The sequence below is a fragment of the Propithecus coquereli genome, unplaced genomic scaffold (genome assembly GCF_000956105.1).
Source record: "Propithecus coquereli isolate 6110/MARCELLA unplaced genomic scaffold, Pcoq_1.0 Scaffold840, whole genome shotgun sequence".
Taxonomy (NCBI): Eukaryota; Metazoa; Chordata; class Mammalia; order Primates; family Indriidae; genus Propithecus; species Propithecus coquereli.
Genome location: NW_012154619.1, coordinates 887,187 through 908,017, shown reverse-complemented (window position 1 = coordinate 908,017; position 20,831 = coordinate 887,187). Strand labels below are relative to the sequence as shown.

Here is a 20,831-nt window from a genome sequence, read left to right as displayed (position 1 = left end):
CTTTTTGTGTAACTGGTAGCACCTATGCTCAGACACTCAGTAATCTAGAGCTGCACATGCTTCTGTGTTATAGTAAGTTATATTCACATTAAAATGGACATAACTTTCAGGAGACTTGAAAGTACACATTCTAATGCACTTTTGTGTCTAGAAAGTGAAAATGGGATTGCATAACTCCTGGCAAGGAGAAACTCCAGTAAACCTCTGCCCACGTTTCCATTCATTCTCCTTCATTTCACTTATTACTCTTGAAGTTTCCTTCCATGTACAGGGAGCTCCATTATTCTAACTGCTGGCCTCCCTCTGCCTCTGTTTTTATCAGATGGGTAGACCTGGGATGAATAAGCCAGTTGTGCTCAGCTCCTGGAATTTCTCTGTCCCCGTGGGAGTCAACAAATGGGGAAGCCTGCCCGGGGCCAGTTTGCCGTCATGGGGAAGTGCCTGGTTCTGGGGTTTGGGTAGCAGGTCCACTCGGCTCTCACACTAAGCTGCATCTCCTAACTTCGCCTTTATTGGCAATAAAGGTGTGATTTTAACTCCCTTCTAATATTTTAAAATTTTCTAATTTATTCAGAAACTGGGTGGTTTACTGGACCCCTTCAGAAACTCCAGCAGAACTTAATGGATGAAGGAGGGCCCAGTCAGAGATACAACTCCCCTCTCCATGCGCTACACATGTGTACTGTCACCTTGGTTTAACCAGAAGCACCTGCCTCAATTTCACTAAGCCCTAAAGAAAACGATGTTCTGATGAGAAGCAGCAACTGAGGCATTAATTTGGGAATTTCCATCAGGCTACTGGGATTCTTGGTTTCTGACAGTCAGGAGAATGGTTATAGCTATGACCAGCAATTCATTATCCTTCAGAGGATTTCCATTATCTACTTCAGACGTCTCTTCCCAGTCCACTTTGTTCTACCAGGAGGGCACCGGGCCTTTACCTGCCTAGGCAAGTTACTCAGTCTGAGTTTTGTATTTTCCATGTGTAGAATGAACATAATACTGTATCCCTTCTACAGTTGTGAGGAGCAAGTGATATAACGTTGTTTAAAACACTTGAGATCTAAGTGATACTCAAGAAATCTTCATTAACTCATGAACTTTCCCCAAAGAAAGGGTCTTAAATGATTTATTTAATTACAAAACTAATCAAACTAATTTGGAAGGTGATACTGTAAAAGACCCCAAGAAACAAAAAAGTCACTAGGAAATAAATGTTCACTACTGGGAACCACAAATGCCTACACTCTCCCTTATTAAATGGTGCAACCCAAGGGTGACTTTTTCTCGTGGTCCTGGCGGATATGGATTGTCTCTAACTATCCATATGGTGACTGGAAGGGATTTGGCTCTACATCTTTGGAGGTAAAAACTCCAATAAAACAACACAAAGAACCAATGAAATGACTAAACCCCTGGTTCTTAGTCCCCAGAACATCATTCCCGTGTGCCATGGATGGCCCCTCTCCTCAGTACAGACCAGCCCCTTCCCGAGGGCTGACCAGCTGCTCTCTCGGAGCTGGGCCTTACTGGGCTGAAGAAAAGGCTGTACCTGTAGTTGTGGAACCAGTTGATGACGGTGCTGGTTTTCAGGTTGAGCTGAGTGGCGAGGTCTTCGATGGTTTTTGGTGATGGGTATGGCTTTTGCTGATACGCTCGTTTCAGGGCTTCTTTTTCTTCAGGAGCCAGCACCACTCGGGGTTTCTTCAGCTGGTGCTGGGGCTGGGGGCTGGCGCCCTGGCTATAGTCAGTGCCAACGGAGGGGGGCTCGCAGGGCTGGCTGTCACTGACTGAGCTGTGCCGCCGCTTCATGTAGGCTGGGGAGGGAGAGACATCAGACTGAGGTCAAGGCCCAGCTGTGAGACCAGCCCAAATCCCTGATCCCCACTAGCATGACGTTACAGTGTCGCCTGTAGTGACCTTTGTGTAGAGAATCTCAGAACACTTGGACTAGAACCATTCCATCACCTAGCACAAGCTCACCAAGGACCTGCTCTGATGGAATGTGAGGTCCCCATAGGTCCCTGCACAACTTAACAGTTCAGTTGGGGATGTAGAGAAGTATTCAGACGGATGCCTGCGGTAGAAAGCAATAGGGGAGAGGCCAGCATGGGGGCTGCAGAGGAGGCTCTGAGGGAGGGGGATTGAGGGAGGGTCCCTGAGGGAGGAAGGATGCTCAACTTGGCCTGGAGAGGGGAGAGGGGGCTGGGGAGTCTTCCCAGAAGAGATGACGTTTAAACTGAACCAGAGAACGAGTTAACCAGAGAAAACAGGCAACGAGGTACAAGAAGGCAAGAGGCTGTTTAGAAAGTGGGAACAGCATGGTTAAAGCGTGCACGTGTGCACAGAGTGGGGCAGTGGTAGGAGCTGTTGTTAGACGTGGAGCTGGAGAGACAGACAGAGCCAGGGCAGGACAAAAAGCAATGGAATAAATGAAAAGATTTTATTCAAGGAGCTCAGGAGTAGGGTCTGGGCTAGAGAGAGGAATGTGGGAACCACTAGGATAGAAACTGGCTGAAGTCAATGATAGACGGGAAAAGCCTGGAAAACATCAGCACATAAGGGATGATCCCAGGGAGCAGCAGCCATGAAGGCTCCAGAGAGATGGGAAGAACACAGGGAATGACGTCACAGAAGGGATAAGTGAGTCTCAGGGAACGGGTGGCCAACAGAAAGGAGAGTGAAGAGGACCCAGAAAGTTTTGGATTTCAGTGGGAGACTGGGAGACCTGAGTGAACAGACCCAGGCTGCGGCAGGCTGGGAGTGAAGGGGAGCTGAGGAAGTGATAGTGAGTGTGATGCCTAACTGTAGAAGAAAAGCAACAGACAGGATGGTTTCTAAAAGGGAAATCCTCGGTGAGTTTTTACAGACAAGTGAGCTGGATAGGTCGGTGGGTCTTCTGAGTGGGCATGAAAATCCCCGTAGATGGGGCACGACGTGGGGTATGGAGGAAGGCAGTGACCCCAGGGCCTAAGTCTCAAGACAAACAGAGAGTGACCAGGGGGCCGGTTGGAGATGAGGGGGGTGCTGGGGAAGTGGCTAGAGCAGGGCACAGGGCTTGGGAAGCACGTGGCCAGCCTGGAGGGACGGACAGCAGAGTGCCTGAGGCTAGGGCGGAGGGCCCTAGAGGGACAGAAGAGCTCCTGAGGCCTGGGCTGGCAATCTGTCTTTGTGCTGGGGAGTGAGAGGTTTGGGGAGGCCGTGGAGGCAGAGACAGGCTCGGGGTCTCAGCGTGTGGGGCCTGCCACTCGAGCTGTGCCTGGGTGGACTGGTGAGCCAGGGCAGGAGAATGCTGGGTCTCAGGTTTGGGGTGCTCTCAGTGCTGCACCTGCTCCTTTCTGTTGTATGCCAGCAACTGCCAGCTGTGTTTCCAGCTAAAAACCACTCTGCCTGCCTTAGTAAATGAATCATTCATATGGTTAGTGAGCTAGTGTGGAATATGGCCTGAAAATTCTTTGAAAGTTCTTACAACTGATAGAAGATGAGAAATATTATTTCCTTCAAATGGCATGTCATAGAGTAGCAGCATCATCAGTAACAGCTGCAGCTGACAGTTATCATTTAGTCCTGAAGAAACTGAAGCTCAGAGAGGTTAAATGATTCACCTGAGGTCACACAGCCAGTAAGTGACGAAACTGAGGTCTGATGTCAGTCTGCTGAGGGCAGTGCAGCCTTCCCTGTCAGATGGTGGCCTGGTCCCCCTATGCCCGCCCACCCTGCTGGGCTGCAGCTGTGAACATGCACCGAGACAGCGTCTGTGGGAGCCATAGCAAGCTAAGGAGACACAGCAGCATCACTGACATTCAGTTCTCAAATAAATGTCAAGGGAGATGACTACTGATTACCAGTGTGCACCTGTAGCCACCAGGACCAACGCACTGGGGTGTGTGTATGTGTGTGTGTGTGTGTGTGTGTTTTGTACGTCCATGTGTTTGTGAAGTGGTTGGTGCAAGGGCCATCTGATGAAAGGAACAGAAAAATGGAGTGCAGACTAGGGTAGAGAAGGTTTATAAGAAAGAAAGAAAGAAGGGCAGGAATAACAGATAAAGGATGAGAGCTAACAAGAGAAGAAACAGAAGCTCTATGGGAGTGCAGGAAGCACAGTGTACTCATGGATCATACGGTCTGGATGACCTGTTCCTGCATTTTTAATCTAAGTTAGACTGGGTGGGGGACATAATTTATGTTACAGGAATACAAATTATTTTAAAAACCCTCATTTACTGAGCACTTATGTGTGCAGTTGTTATACTAAGTACCTTCTTTCTAATCCTCCCAACCTGGAGAAGTTAGTATTACTATCTTCATTTTATGGATGAAATAACTTAGGTGAGGGAGTTATTTAACTAACTGGCCATTTTATCATTAGAACTAGGCAACAATTGAGAAGGTAAGTCTTCTTCACAGAAAATTAACACAGTATCCTGAGAGGCCAGAAAGAAATGACTGTGCAGTGCTTGAGATTCTTTCCAGCCCCCTCCCGCTGGTGTGCACGGGCACCGGTCGTCATGTCTGACAGGCTGTGTTGGGCCGGTGACAACCTCTCCAGGGAGCAGCTCCCGGAACACCCCCACTAGCGGAGAGAAGGCAGTGCCTTTCCTTTGGGGACCTCGGCGGAAACAGTACTCTTTTGTAACACAAGATGGCGCCCAGAGCCCATGTGGGGGGCAGAGTGGAGGCCTGGGAGGTCCCTGAGATGGATTTGGGGGACTGAGGTCCATTCTTCTGGCCCGGGATGAGAAATACACCAGGGAGTGGTAAAGTCAGGGCTGCCTCTCTCCTGACACCCAGGTGCTGAGGGCAGCAGCCCCACCAGGCTTAAAGGGGCAAGGCTGCCTTTGACAGAATGTAGGAAACGTTTAAAGTGCTTGGGTGAGTAGTGATAATGGTGGCTCAGTAGTGCATACACTGGGTTCATGATACTTTTGTTTATGTTTAAAATTTCCCATAATAAGAAGGTGAAAAATCTTTTGGGGGTGATGTGGCACCAGGCCTCTGAAGCTTGCAGCACTGCCTGGAGCTGCCCAAGAGGCGTGGCCTGCATCAGACCCATAGTCTACACACCCGAGGGCAAGCCAGGGCCCTTTGGGGCTGCTCTCAAGGGGCAGAAGGCCACCGCCTGGGCCCATTGCCAGTGGACAGCAGCAGTGCCCTTGGATGCCCATGTGGCGGGCTCTCAGAACAAAGGCAGTGAACATATACTTAAGAGTGCCAGCTTTGAAGTCAGACAGCCCTGAGTTTTAGTTCTGCTCCCTACTTACACCAGCTGTTGGAATCAGGGCGGTTCCACGAGTGCCTGAACCTCACTGTTACCAGATAGTGACATTGACGTGGGGATACAGTTTGTGGACTGAGTGGTCTCAGTACAGTGCCTGGCAAGTAGCAAGTACAGTACCCAGAAAATAGAAGTCTCCATTATTACATAAGGGCCCAGGCCCACAGAGGAGATGTCAGAGACTCTTGCTCCTTCTCCAGCCCTTTCCTGGCTGGGTGAGAACAGTGATGGTCAGCTGGAACTTCCTGGTGACCTGAGAGGACTGGCTCAGCTGCTCTGTAGGTGGGGCCAGGCCAAGCCACCCAGGTGCTTGTGATGCCTTAGGTAAGGGCCTCTGCTTCAGCTGATCACAGGGGGTGGTCACAGCTTCTTAGGGTCAGGCTAGCAGCTGTGTCCAGTCCCCACACCTAAGTTCAGTTCAGCTTCCCAGTGAGCTCATAGCACTGCAGGTGATCTGAGGTCTGTGGGCCCCAAGGGGGCATACTCCCTGAGGAGGACCAGCACTAGGAACTGCAAACATGAGGCAAAGTGGACTGAGCTTTCCACCACCAAGGTGCTGCGCCTTTGGGTTTTTTCCTATGTTGCAGCCTACAGGCTGCAAGAAGAATGCTAATCAACATTCAAGATGGCATTTGGATGCATTTGGAGTTATTGCTCTTGGGAGGCTATACCCCTAGAGGCGAGAAAGTAACAGCAAGAAAGAGATCTGTTCTGGCAGGAATTTGCTCTGCCACTTTCCATGCTGGGTGACCTTGGGGGAGGCACCTAACCTCTCTGAACCTAAGTTTCCTGATCTACAAAATGCATTTAATTCTCTCTCTGATAACACAGGAGAGCCTCTAGCACATGGTACATATGCAATAAATGTCGTAATACCCCACCCAGCCACGCAGAAGACAAAAGATAGCAACCAAATGAACCACCACCCAGTGCTGTGCTGCACTCTCCTTGGTTAAAGCACTCCCAATGCTAAAAAATCTTTAGATTCAGGCTGCCAGAAGGAAAAAGTTACAGATCTTCCCAGTCCTCTTAGGCCCTCATTAGCTGATATTGTCAAAACATCTTTTGTCCTGTCTTATTGTCCTTAGTCATGGGTCAGTCCCTCCTCAGCTGTGTGTGAAGGATTGAAAAGAAACAGCCTGTTTGTAAATGAGAAAGCAGTTTGTGGGGCAGAGTCGGGAGAAGGTACCTTTCTTCTCCATCCGTTTCATGTCCATCAGCTTCTCCACATTGTTGGGGTCATTCAGCCACAGCTGCATCCGGACAAAGGGCTCCCGTCCCTTCAGACTGAGCTTATGCCAGGGCTTCGGGCGGGCAAGGAGATCAGAGACAGAGCCTTGGGTGAGCCCTAAGATGGTTTCCCCAAATAAGCGCTGACCTAGAGAGAAAACAGAACGGAGAGAGGGGTGTCACCAAGAGCCAGGGATCTGATACGACAAGAATGTCAAGGTTAAAATCAGACACAGGAGTTTAAAGGCCCAGAGTCAGGCTAGCTGGGTCCTGGCTTACAGCAAGCACTTTGCAAAAACAGTCCTTCAACCAGACTTCTACCCAACTCCATTGGCAAGGGAGTTGGTACTGCTCTTGCATGTTGCTTACACACAATGAACGATGTTTCTCTCCAGAGTCTTCAGGCTTTGGGTGAACTGAGACCTGGATATACTTGTAGCATTTCTCAGAGGTGGTAAAATCCCTAAACCCAAGCTCAGGAGGCCAAGTAGCAATGGGAGATCTTTCTTGTACAACCTCAATCCAGGGGGCTGTCTGCATCTCCTTTCACAATTAGCAAGGTCATCAGGTCTTGCTGAGAAGACAGGGCACTTGACCCAGGGTCACAGCAGGAAAGAGAAGAGGGTGCTCCTCAGCTCTGTGTTTTTGAAAGGCAGGCCACTGCCAATTCGAGTGCTGCAAGCTTCAGAGGCCTGGTGCCACATCACCCCCCAAAAGATTTTTCATCTGCTCCTGTAGTCTAAGCTGCCGTTGCTAAATGTGGCTCAAAGTGGATCAAAACCCCTTCCCTGATAAGCTTTTCTTCTGCTAGGCAGGGGTGGGCAGCCAGCTTCACAGGCTGACGAGAGGGCATTTCGCTCTGGAGAGCACAGCAGCATTAAGCTGGCCATGTTTGTCAGGGGCTTAAAAAGAAAGGTTCACTTCCCTGAGAGCCATTCAGCTGCCAGTTAAGAGGGCTACCACTTTTAAAGATACAAATTAGAATCAATCATAACCTGACTGACCTGACGGGAGAACTAGCTAGAATAAGCAGGACTTACTAGGTGGAAAAAGAGGTTGGGATCAGAGAGGCCAGCGTTTGGTCCCATAAAGCACACAGAACAGGGAAACCCAGGGCGGGGAGTACCTCTCCCGCTCAGTGGCAGGGGGATCAGTGGACTGGCCTGTTCCCTGGCTTGTGAGCTCCACTGGTGACATGGAAACACCCCACCTGTGTTCCCAGAGAAGCTGTAGAAGGACATGACATAACCAGCTTGTAAAAAGCAGGTGTCCATGTAAAAGTTTACTGTAAAACTTCAGATAGGAGAAATTAATTTTTTTTGTATCAGTTATTTTAACTTAAAGATAAATTTACTGATTTTGTAAACCTGTGATTTCCCTGCTTTCCAAACTCTTAGTTTAGCCTATAAATGACCCAAGTCCTCACTAGTTTTCTGTTGTGGTTGTTTTAAATAAATTTTACTTAATTCTAACCTGGCAAACTAATCTCTTTTTATTACAAGGAGCTCCTTGTGCTCAGGAAAGCAACATATATGAACAACTAGTTACTGTAACTTGCCACAATCCCAGTTGTACGGGGGGCGGGAGGGGGGGGAATCAAGTGATTATTATTGGAAATGTATGTGTATTCCTAGCTGTGGCTCTCAATTGTTTTTCGGTTACAGACCTATTTGAGAACCTGAAGAACGCTACAGACCCTCACCCAGCAAAACCATCAACTAAAACTCCAGCAACAGTGGAGACATGCACGGTAAAGCCAAGGATGAGATTTCACTGTTCATAATCTCTTAACTGTAATCTTGCACCTTATCAGTGTTTAAAATGAGAATTTTGTTTGGCTGATTTTCAACATTTACATGAAATAGCACTTGCTATAATGGAGTGGGCAGCCATAATGTATCCGGCCTGCTTCCTTGGACTTGTGACAAGACTGTAAAGTAGGGATGCCTCAAGTCTAGGAATCCCTGTATATGTCAATAATTGATGAACATATGGGACGTAGCTGTTTTTAAAAATCAACAGCTACATTTTTATTGTTATGAATTAATTTCATTATGAATGTTCTCAGTTGATATTACTTTTTCTCTTGTTCTGTTTTGTATAATGCATTGTCCAGAGAGTGAGTTAGAAGGCCTCAACTGGACAAGTTGGTGTAACCTCTAGGCTGTCAGGTCACTGGTAAACTTGACTGGAACTCAGCTGCTCCCTTCTCTTCTCGTCTCTGGGAGAAACAAGACACAAGAGGCCCCTCCTGAAGGTGATGGACAAATTCCAACCACTCTTGGGGGCTGTCTTAGCATGCACTGCAGAGGAGCCTGTTGCTCCTTTACCTGACCTTCACACCTGGGAAATGAGGAGGACACAGGGGTTTGGGGAGTGGCTGCTTCCATTCTCTGTGTGCTTAAACCAGGAGAACCCTGCCTGGTCAATTCCACAGCACAGGAGCACAGTGGTTTAAAATGATAAAACACCCTAATAGTGTTACAGCCACAGCTACTGACCAGCAGTGACACAGCCCTCAGAGAGCCACCTTGGGTCTGATGCACAGGGGCAGGGGTGATGAACTTGGTTCTCTAGGGCTGCCCATCCCAGTGGAGGGGAAGCAGAATGGAGATGGCTTTGGTGGGCAGTGGGACAGCAACAATGATAGACTATATTTAGCTGCCAGGCACGGTGCTGGGAATTGCTGCTACCTATGACCCTAAGGCAGCATTTCTGTTCTAGTTTGGCTGAGGGGATCAGTAGAAGTGGCTTGCCTGGCATCACAGACAAAGGCTCTCGCGCTGAGCTATCCGGATGCTGTTGGGCTGATGTTGATCTTGCTCAGCTCTGGTGCCTACCGAGGATCTGGGACTCTCCTGGGTGTGTCTCAGTAAAAATAGTCTGAGGGGCTCGCCCGAGTCTGCCCTGACCTGCACGGACACCTTCCAAGGGGTCTCGGTGGGGGCTCAGTGGGGGAGGAGCAGGGGCTGACTGCAGAATCCGAGCACCCTATGGGTCCCTCAGTGTTCGTGGCTATGGAATGTCTCCTGTTCTTAGCAGCAGCTTATAAAAGTTTAAACCCTTTGGCTGGCTCAGCCCAAGTCCCTTTGCCTGCTGTTCCTGAGAACTCAAACAGGAAGCACCTTGCTGCCTTCCGACGGCATTTGAGACAAGTACCTACCGAGGTTGTTGTCTGTCAGCACCTCCTTAACCCTCTTGGTTATGCCGTAGGTGTCCAGCTCTGGAGACATGGCTACCAGTTCTTGGATGCTGAGGGCTGAGTGTCCCGAGAGAGGCAGTGGGGTTGCAGGCTGGGAGTCTGGTGCTGGCGGGTCGCTGGGTTCTGGCGGCTTCCCATCCTTACTGGTGTCGATGGGGGGACAGGGCTGCTGGACCAGCTCAGTCAGACTCTTCACTGACTCGCTGGAACTCATCGGGGACTCGGGGGCAGGGCTGCAGCTGGCGGAGGTCTTTGGAGTGCTTTCTGTAATTAAAGCACATGAAAAACCGTGCCTGAAAATAGTTGTCTTGCACCATGTACATCGACTCTCCTTATCTACGAAATACTAATTAAATGCTCTGTACAAGGAATATACAGTATGGTATTCTATGGATCTTAATGAATTGTTCTATAGTTTTTTGACTGAGAGTAACCTCTAATTTTCTGTATTAAAACACAAAAATAACATCAATACAAGAAAAACTAGGGATTTAAATGAGAGGTTTCTGAAGGCTTAATATAGGGGCATTCTGCTAAAAAATATCTGTCATATTAATCATCAGTGTTATCACTGTCATGATTTCTTCTAATGAAACCCTGTAATTCTCTAATTCAGGAGTACCTTGGCTAGATTATAACTTAAAAGAGGTTATTTTGTCCATATTTTCCAGAACAAAAAGAATGGACAGGTTATTTTAAACGAGGGCTGCCCATGATGTGTGGTCACTACAGTTATGAAGACTCTTAAAGGGAAACCTAAGGCCCCAGCTGCTGGCCCAGGGCTGGGTCTCAGGATCCCAGGTTGGTTTTTACTATGACTCCCAGAGGGCTCCACAGCACCCAACTCTAGAGGAAGACGGAGGGAACCAAACAGAGGCAGAGCACCTGCTCTACTCTCTGGCTCATCCATTGTAGAGTTCTGCGCTGAACTACTTGCTTCTGAAAACCAAGCTCTTTGTTTGTCTACACCACGCTGTAACCAACACCAGAAGCAATTGAGTCAATGTGGACAAACAGGGGTCTACACTCTCTTTCTTAAGAAGGGCCTCTGCCTGGCTGGTGTCACTGCAGTTGCCCAGTGGGAAATGCTACCCCGTGCTCCGTTGGTGAGTCCCTTCTGGCCTCTCTGCTAGCAGCACCCATAAAACCTGACAAGATAGGCTTGATCCCAGTTTGGAAACATCTGGAATAAAGACTTTGGCCATTTTGAAATGTCTAAATACAGAGTAAGACTGTCCAGGAGTAAAGTGTGAAGTGACTTAGTACCGAGGTCCTACCCACAAGGCAAAATCTGCCTTTGGTCCAGCTCAGTGTCTTGTCACAATCTCTCTCCCCCATCCCACCGAGGCCGACATATGGTAAGACCCCACAGTGCCACGTCATGTGGGCTCCTGTGCATGTCACAGAGGGCAGGGCAGGGTCTTCCTCTTGCCGCTTCTCCCTAGCAGGGGTCACTCAATGTCAGCACATGTAGTAGGTACCCCAAAATACTTGTTACCTGACTATAAAGAGAATGTAACACCGAGTAGGAACTTAATTTCAATTTACCATGTAACATTTTATATCCAGGATGACAATCTATTGACAATGTATTCCAAATATAAGGAGTATCTTGTATTAATACCCAGAAGCAGCAAAACCCCAAATAAAATGATGGCAATTCAAGTGATAAACCTGTTTATTGTCCTGAACTGGTACAAAGTTCCACCATCACATAAAGCTGTGTCCTCAACCCAGGAAATCAGGTTAAAAAAAAGAACTCAAACTGGTTTGTGAAAGATGTAAAAGAGACAGACATAAAAGGCAGAAGTGGTCTATATAAATCTTTAAGGCAATACGAATCCTACAAATCGGATTTCTTCTCTCTGCTCACCCCCAGGTCACCATACAACTGGATGTAAAACCCAGCAAATGTTATTTTTGTATCCGAAGCAGCAAAAGGATTGTACTGTAAATTCGCCCTGATTCACCCATGCGAGGGACCAATTTGGCAGATCATCCATCTTGCTCACTGTATACTGTCAAGGATGGCATGAATTGCCCCCATGATAAACAGATTTCTTCTCAGGTTTGTGTCCTTTAACCCACAGCAAGGTCAAAATCATGGCTGCCTGGCTAATAAACCGCACGGCACAGGCTGCTGTAGCGCCTCCCTGTTTTGTTCTGAGTGTCAGTGGAGGCAGATCTTGCCCAGAAACTGAGCGGCTGTGCAGTTCTTTCTTCCAGGCATTCTCTGTGAGCCACTCACATGTTTTTGCCACAATGAACCCCTGCAACAACTAAACAGAGGCGCTCACCACCCATTACCAGTGTCCCTCTGCATTCTCGACCCTGACTACAGACAAAGGCAGAACCCCTGAGAGCAAAACCCTGTCTGGGCCCCAAAACGTACAGGCATGTGGAAGTGACACACTGCAGCAAGTTCCTGGAGCTGCCTCGTATCTGCTTCTCCACTCTCAGCCTGAGTCTGAAATGTGGAGAACAACTGGAGGCCGAGCACTCTTCCTGGAGACAATTTCCTCACCAGCAGACACACGCATGCACAGATAGATGTGCCTGTGGTCTCAGGTCTCAGAAAGCAGGATCAGGCCCACGTTTTTTGGACAGGCATGGACAGACGCAACAGCAAATGGGACCCGGTGGAGACACCATGAATCCACATGCTCAGAACATCGTGTTGGAAAGAAAGTCATTCCTTAGACAGCTATTTCCAGGAAGCACCACAGCCCCAGCGGCAGGGCCAGCACAACAAAACCAAACCTGTTAGCACAACAGCCTTGTTGGGGTGGCCAGGGTGGGGGGTACCATCCTTGCAGGGGGACAGTTGGTTGCCCACATGACTCACTGTCTTGACAGAACAAGAAAGGTGGTCAACAGAGAAGAAACATTGCTTTTTCTTTTCCAAAAATTAGCAAATGGAGCTCTCTGATTAAAATAATACTCTTTCAAAGAACAAGGCTTTGCTCCCTTCTATGTAATTAAAAATAATAATAAAAAAAGAAGGAGTCCTGAGCATGGCGTGAAGGTACTGAACTTGGGGACAGGGGCTCGCGCTACTAGCCAGCTGTGTTAACTTGAATATGATTCTTCACTTTTTTTTTTTTTCTGAGACAGATTCTCACTCTTTTGCCCGGGCTAGAGTGCCGTGGTGTCATCCTAGCTCGCAGCAACCTCAAACTCCTGGGCTCAAGCCATCCTACTGCCTCAGCCTCTTGAGTAGCTGGGACTACAGGCATGTGCCACCATGCCTGGCTAATTTTTTCTATATATTTTTAGTTGTCCGATTAATTTCTTTCTATTTTTAGTAGAGACGGGGTCTCGCTCTTGCTCAGGCTGGTTTCAAACTCCTGAGCTCAAACAATCCGCCCGCCTCGGCCTCCCAGAGAGCTAGGGTTACAGGCGTGAGCCACCGTGCCCGGCCTGATTCTTCACTTCTTACAACACTAGTGACCTCATCTGCAAACTGCAGACAGGGTTGTCGTGAGGAAGGAAGCTGCCACAAAGTTGGTGCTAAGTAAACACCATCTGAATTTTAGGTATTTTTTTTTTTTAAAGAGTAGTTACTAAATTGTACTGAAATATATTTGTTTCTCTGAAGACCTACGTGCAACGTACACCTTGGGATTGACGGCTGGCTCTTCCACATAGTGCCCAGCACATGATGGAGACACTGGTGTGACTCAAAGGGCTGCATCCTGTGTGATGCATTTGGATGACATTCCAGAAAAGGTAAAACTATAGGGACAAAAACCAGACCAGGGGTGCTAAGGGGGAGGGGCAGAAGTGACTACAAAGGGACATGAGGGAATAGTTGGGGGACAATGGAATTATTCTATATCTTGACTGGGAAGATTCACAGAACAGTTCTGAGTGAAGAGTGAATTTTACTACATGTGACTTATACTTCAGTAAAAACTTAGGAAAAAAGCGCTAGTGGAAAGAATGAATGAAGGCCATGTCATTAGGCCACTGGGAACATGGCAGAGAACAGATCAGAGGTGGTCCTGCCACCTGGACCTCGCAGCTAGCAGGGAAGACAGCTATGAAACAGCAAGTACCTACAGGCTGATGGATACTCTGGTGGGAGACAGATGGGGGTACACAGCAGGGGCACAGGGACATCTGCTTAGGGATGAGAGAGATGTCCTGGAAGAGGGACATTTCAGACATGAACAGGAATTAGCCAGGTCAGTTAGGAGGAGTAGGGATGGTGAGAAGGGAGGTAGATTATTCCAGATGTTTTGGAGGTATTGAACCTGGGATAGCTGGTGGGTTTGAGGCACGAATGGAACTCAGTGTAGTGAGCGAGGCCCTAGTGGCTGGGTGGTGCAGGGCCTTGGAATTGGCCATGTCTGGTGTCTGTTTTAATCCCAGTGCAATGGGAGCCAGGGAAAGGTCTGCTCCAAGATGGGGCTGCCCTGCACCTAGCATTGCTTCTCTTTTGCAGACTTGAAGTGGGCATGGAGGGTTTATTGAGGCCTTGTCTGAAATAGCAAAAAACTGGAAACAGTGTCCATCACCAGGAGACTGTGGCATGCTCATATGGTACACTGTTATGCTACAGACAGCAGAGAGAATGTAAGAACTGCAGCCGCATGTGTCCACATCAGAGGCCTAATGAGGAGTCCCCAAAGCAAGATGCAGACCAGAAACAGAGCATGACGTTTGCATAAAGCGTGAAAGCTTGCACACACTACACATGGCGTGTGGCTACTCACGTAAGTAGTGAGGGTATGTCACCACGCACAGGAATGATAAAAAGCAAATCTAAGGTAGACAGCAGTCTATTTCCTAGGAGGAATAAAATTAGGGAGGGGGCTTCAACTCTATCTTTAATGTCTTATTTCTTTTAAAAATATAGGATTAAATTATGACCAGAAGTTAAGGCTAAAGTTGGGTGATGGGTAGGTGGGTGTTTACTACATTATTCTAGAGTTTTCTTTATGTTTGGAATATTGTTGACCTAATATTAAAAAGTAAGAAAGTATGTAAGTTCACTGTTGCTTCAGCACAGAGAAGGAACTTGAGAACACACAGTAAGGTGGTGAGAGCTGGAGGGCTGGAAGAGTGGGAGGCAGGCGTGGAGAGAGATGCAGGTTCGAGAGCAGTTTAGGGGACGGAGGGGCAGGCAGAAGAAGGGGAGAGGCCTGGGTGATGGGTGCCCGGTGAGCCGCTCACGGAGGGGCATGTGGCAGCAGGGCATGGTGGGGCGAGGAGGAAGACCATGGGAAGAAAGCCCACCACCCTTGCCATTCGTAAGAGTAGTCACTGTTTAGACTGACACTCATCGTGCACTGACTGTGTGCAGGCACCGTGTGAAGGCGTACAGGAGGAACAAATTCAACCCCACAGCCACCTCCCAATGTGAAATAGACACAGTCACTTCCCTCATTTGACAGAAGATATGGTGCAATAGCTGGATGGTCCAGTTCTAGAAACCCTCGGTACAGTCAGTGGTGCCCGCACCCCACAGCAGGAGTGTCTGCTGGAGGTGGGAGTGACTGGGCCTTGCCTTCCAGGACACGGCTTCTCTACCACCCGCCTGTCAGCACACAAATCTCAAAAACAACCACGAGTCACAGAAAAGCCAATCCACTCGTGGGACTAGGGAAGGGAACCAAAACACATTTCATACCACGTATGAATGGGGCAGTGTGCTGAGGGTGTTTACACATGGTTTCATTCGCTCCTCACAGCCCTGCGGTGGGAACATAACCCCACATTCTCCATCGAGGAAACTGAGGCTCAGACAGGCAACTCGGCTTGGCCAAAGTCACATGGATGGGACATGGATCGGAAGCAGGTCAGGAGTGGAAAGCCTCGATGCTTCTATCCGTCCTGCCACCTGCCCACACCCACAGGGGGTCTGGGTCACAACCTGCCTTCATTCATTCATTCACTCACACATGTTTGAAGTACCTACTCTGTCATGTACTCTGCCAGGCCTTGGGGATCAGGGAGAAATTAGACAAAACCTTGCTTTCAAGGAGTCTGCGGCTTACAGGACTGAGACAATTGAAAACAGGTAATTTGCATATTTGAAAAGCCCCTACCCAGTCCCATCCATCCAGTTTTGACAGCAATAGTAAGGTGTTACATTTAAAAAGTGGTCTATGTGAATTAATTTTTTTGCAAGGCGTTGAATCTTGCAGAAGAGGAGCTTGGTTAGTAAGCTACAGAAAGCAGAGACAGTGACTCAAGGCCCTCTGAGATACAGAAGGCATTCAGGAACTATAAAAGGATTATGAAAAATATTATATTCCAAAAACAGCAGGCAAACAACAGCTGCCTTAAGTTTTCAATAGAAGCCAATTGGAAACGCGCACCCGCCATAATTTTCAGAGACAAACCTCTCTGCAGTTTATCCGATCCACTGTTTAAATTTCCATACCCAGCTCTCTATCTGCAGTAATAATAACCCAAATTCCATTTAGTGTTCATTTGAGCAGTCAGGATAAAGTCATTTCTTATTATCTCCCCACTGTGTAAAAAACAGCTTGAAGGTAGGAAGTCAGCAAGCATTTTCACCAAAAAGTAATTATTGTAAGTGACATTTTTACTGCTGGCATGCCATAAGGCGAACTGTACGTTCAGAAGGACAAGTTGCTGAAACAAAATGACAGGGTACTCCGTGACATTCTGACAAGAACCCAAACATTATTTAACTGGCGGCTGGTCTGATGCACCACTTTTCATTATGTCCATAGTTTAGGCTTTGAGCCCATGCCAAGCCAGGAAATTCCAAGTGCCTATAAAGACAGACGGGTATGGAAAGGCGGGAGAAAGGAAGAAGGTTAGCAGGGAGAAGGGAGTGGTTGTGGCCTGGCACATTTAAGTGTGAATGAGTGAGGACGCCTGGGGGAAGGATGGGGCCTTGGCGCAGTGGTGAGCGGCGCAGGGTGTGAGGATGGGTAGCAAGCTCTTGGGTGTGCAGGGCAGGCATCCTAGGTCCAGCAGGAGCCCTAGTGGCCCGGAAGGACCCTGCCCAGCCTGAGGGCCTTTCCAGCTTATGGTACTGACAGCTTCAGAAACCACAACATGGTGACCCCAACAGTCCAGAATGCTTCCCAGCCGAGTTCAGATGGACAGATCCTGATGTGGACACCAAACCTGCCCTGATCATGGGGACTCAGTCGAGTGCTCACCCTGTGCTCTGAAGAGACCTGCCACCTGGCGGTTACAGCTAGAGAGTCTGTTTAGATAGAATGAGCTTCTGTGCATCAAAGGTGAACAGCAGCGCTAATCTGACCTCTTGTATCTTAATCACACGTTGGTGAGGCCTGTACCACACAGTGACACGAGACCCGTTTGCATGACCAGCTCTGAAATTTCTGACCAAGTCCTTCCTCGACAGTGGTGGTGCCGACGGGCTTGTCGGTTTCCCAAGCCTTGGGCTCTGACTTGAGCAGTAGACACTCACAGCCCTTGTCGGAGCGCTACCATATTCCTCTAGTCCCGTGTCACCCTTAGACATGGGCAACATAAAAACGTGGAGTTTTCTTGAGTATTAGTGGTATTTAATATTTTGACCAATTAGCAGAAACTTGACACAAAACATGTGGCTACTTAATATTTAATAGATGTCACAGAGACACTCAGGAGCTTCCCACACCCCCTTACTGTGCTGTTTTCCTACTGAGAAGGAAACAAGTGCATTCTAGCAACATACTAAGGAATATCAGAAACGCACCCAAAGGGGCCACACTGCAAAATGGCCTTCTCTCCAAGAAGGTGAGTGCCTGCGTCTACACAGCGGGAAAGCGCGCAGGTCCAACTCCTGAGGTCTTCTCCCACACGGTGGCACTGAGCAGCAGCACATCCCTCCCCAGCCCCAGATTGCCTTAAATCACTGAAGATGTCAGCAGCAAACCTAACAATCACTTTTTTTTTCAATTGCATAAAGGAGTAACTTGAGAAAGGGTTGGGAGTGGGAAGGTCAGGCCAGGAACTGGGGGTGGGCTGGGTGGGACCTCTGTCCTCCTGTCGGCACTAGTTTCTTCTATAAAATGGAAGAGCAATGATCTCTCTCTCTCACCCCCTCTGCCAGGACTGAAGTAAGAATAAGACAGGAGGAGCTAAAAGTCCCTGGCACCTAGTAGGTGCTGGGGGGTGGGGGTATGTGTAAACAATTTATTTTCTTAACTCTGCCTAAGTTACTGTTACAATGACATAGGAGCCAAAATTATTTATTGACAAAGAAAACTTGTTTAGTAAAATCAAGGTTATCTAACTTGTGCTGTTTATGTCTTACCTGCCCAAACATGATTTCTCAGCTACTTGAAGATGGGGCCTGTGCCTTTCAGGGAATAAGGAAGCCTTCTTCCCCCTGGGGGGTCCAGATGTGAGCAAGGCAGCTCCTGTGCTCCCAGAACTTGCAGCCAAAGGGGCAGACCGACCTCAGTAAGAAGGGCACCGTAACAAAGAGCCTGGGGCAGTGGGTGCTCACAGCACCTATCACTCCAGAGCTGGGATGAGACTGGACGAGGGTGGACCTGGGGGGGCATCTGCACGAGAGGAGGTGGAGAAAGAAGAGTCTGAAGACAGGCTGGGTCACGGACTAAGCAAGTGGGACTTGAACCCGAGGGAGGCTGGGTGGCAGAGTGACCAGTCAGATGTGCACTGTGGAAAGACGGAGCTGGCCTGAGCGAGGGGACACCTGCCTGAAGACGGGGTGCTCAGCAGGTACAGAGCTGTGTGCTCGTGGGAGTGGGGAGCCAAAGGCGGTCTGCCAGGCTGGCTCAGGATCCCTGAGGTGGGTAGGCCACTCGCCTGGACAAGGAACGCTGTGGGGAGCAGCTCTCGGGGGGATGTGGCCCAGGGTCAGGCAGTCTCTGGCCATGCAGGCAGGTTGGTCCTCCCCGTGGCCTGGCCACAGCCCAGGGGAGCGAGAGATGCTCACTGCCACCGCCAGGGAGTCAGCTTGCTCAGTTGGTCTAATGAGACACCGCCTGTGTGTGTGACCCAGAACCTCCCTCCCACCTGGGATGGTTCTTCACACTCTTTCCTTCTCCCTAAGCTGGGAAACCACACTGGGGAAAGCGACCTTAGAAATCCTGTGTTGACTGGAGACGCATGAGGAGAAGCCGCAGAGGTGACATGGTCCTGTGGTGGGCTAGAGCCCACCCGTGGGCCGGGAGGGGACCTTGCCAGGGACTCGGAGCATAAGTCTGCTTTCCCTCAGGGCTCATTTTTCTTGTGTATCTTTTATAAGCTCTTAAGGAAATATGCACATCAAAAGCAGAGCTTGGAGATATTAAAAATTAAAAACCCTGCTTAAATTACAATTCAATTTTTGTAGTGAACTCACAGTCTGGCAAGACTGAAGTGACGCTGTGTGACACAGTTGGCCCCGCTTCAGGGGCACAGTGCTTGCCCTGCTCCAGCTTTTCTCCAGCTCCACACTGATTTAGAAATAATGCTTTCAAATTACCTTCAATAACCTTATTACCGAGCCAGCTGTGCGTATGAACACTTATCAATGCGTCCCTGTGCATTAAGAGAAAATGTATGTCATACAAACAGTCTAAATATATAATACCGAGATGGGAAAAAACAAACCCTCTAGTTAAATTGCTTTGCTGTAATCAAAGATTAATCACTGCGTGAGTGTGCGTGTGTGAGTGTGTGTGCGTCCTCTCTTTTTCTCCAGGGTTCATTTCTGGCTTTGGGCAAACCTGCCCATCCCTCACCAAGCCACTCTCCACCAGGCAGCTCACACCGCTGTTCTGATGATGGAATTAATTTTCCCAGATTTCTGAGAGTTGGAGGAGCTACATGGTGGTCTTAAATGTTGTTTTCTTTCTGAGTCTTGTAGGCCTGTAGCTCAGAAACACTCCTGTCCCCCAGGTGCGTGGTGGGCAGCAGGCTTGGAAGTATCCATCTGTGCCTGTCCTGAGAGCAGCCTGTCCCTTCTCGATGATGCTGCCAGTCAGCCTGGTGTGCGAGTGGTGACGTTTGGGCTGTGACGGAATGTTCCTTCGAGAATCCGTGGCTGACTGCAGCCAGTGGTGTGGAGGGCTGCTTCCTGCCTCGCACCGGACGCGCAGGTTAGTGAACTCCTCTGGCCCCACGAGGGCCTGGGGCCACGCCGAGTGGGACCAAGTGACATTTTCGTTATACGAGACGGTATTACAAAAGCCATTAAGGTACATTATTTTACACATCCTCCTAATCTCTCCACACTGCTTTACTTAATTTGTGATGAAATTGTTGAGAAAGGGTACTTAATGTAGGACAGTCAGTAAAAGTAATTTATCATCTTCCCGCTTCAGTGCTCACGTTATCAGAGAACTCATTTTCTGCATTCATCATGCAATCAGCCTATTATTTGCATATTAATCAGGCAGTGGACCATGAAGGAACTGCATCCCAGCCAAATGCTGCACTATCTCAGGAGAAACACTCGGTAATTATCATACATCAGTGTTATGATGTGGTAATTGATTAGAACATCTCTCTGCTGCCCCCGGGGAGTCCCTCTGCTAACCCAGCTCCAGGCACTCTGGACAGATTTTTCTTTTCCTGCAAAAAATCAGAGTAACCACTACTGTTCTCTCAGAGTGCTATTTCTGTGGAGTATTGATCCTTTTTTCCAAATTCATGAGGTATTTTTAAACCATGTGAAACAAAACCGACCTTAACTCAGGAACGAGGTCTGACAGTGACTCGGGAATGTCCCTCTGGGCCCGTGTGCCCTCTCTCCTCAGCATTTTGGGTTCAGAGGTGCTGCTTCAGCTTCCATAAACATTTCCTTATCAAATAAACTGTTGCAACTTCAGCCCCTCCTAATTGCAAAGCTGGTACAAAGGCAGTTTGGCTGCTTTATTTAGGTGCCAAATGACAGACTAATTTTGGCCTTCCTGTAAAGGACAAACCCGACCTCTGCCAATTCAGACTCTGGCTATATTTAGGAGCCCGGTTCCAAAGGGAAGAGCAAAAGACGAAATCAAGATGAAGCCAGTGATGGAAGCCTCCTGGCTGGCTCCTGTGCTATGCAGGACAGTGCCAGGAGGGACTCCCCTCCTTCCTCCTTGTGGGCAGCTGAGCATGGCCCAGGAGCCAGTCTGCGTGGGGCTGGGGTTGGGGCACTGGCGAGGGAGGCCATGACAGCTGTATGGTGGGGCT

At 48.7% G+C, this 20,831-nt stretch overlaps 1 protein-coding gene across 4 annotated transcripts in view; it reads right to left on the bottom strand.

Annotated features, from left to right (window-relative positions):
* Nucleotides 1-20,831, bottom strand: part of CUX1 (cut-like homeobox 1) — a 365,653-nt gene that overhangs the window by 31,512 nt on the left and 313,310 nt on the right. Inside the window, exons 21-23 of one of the 4 annotated variants that reach the window (XM_012663952.1) lie at nucleotides 9,669-9,971; nucleotides 6,465-6,653; nucleotides 1,553-1,817 (exon numbers count right to left, since the gene is read on the bottom strand). The exons of the other annotated variants lie outside the window; for them this stretch is intronic. Of the exons in view, the coding sequence (XP_012519406.1) occupies nucleotides 1,553-1,817; nucleotides 6,465-6,653; nucleotides 9,669-9,971 (757 nt within the window). The remainder of the gene's footprint in view (nucleotides 1-1,552; nucleotides 1,818-6,464; nucleotides 6,654-9,668; nucleotides 9,972-20,831) is intronic. 4 annotated transcript variants of the gene reach the window in all.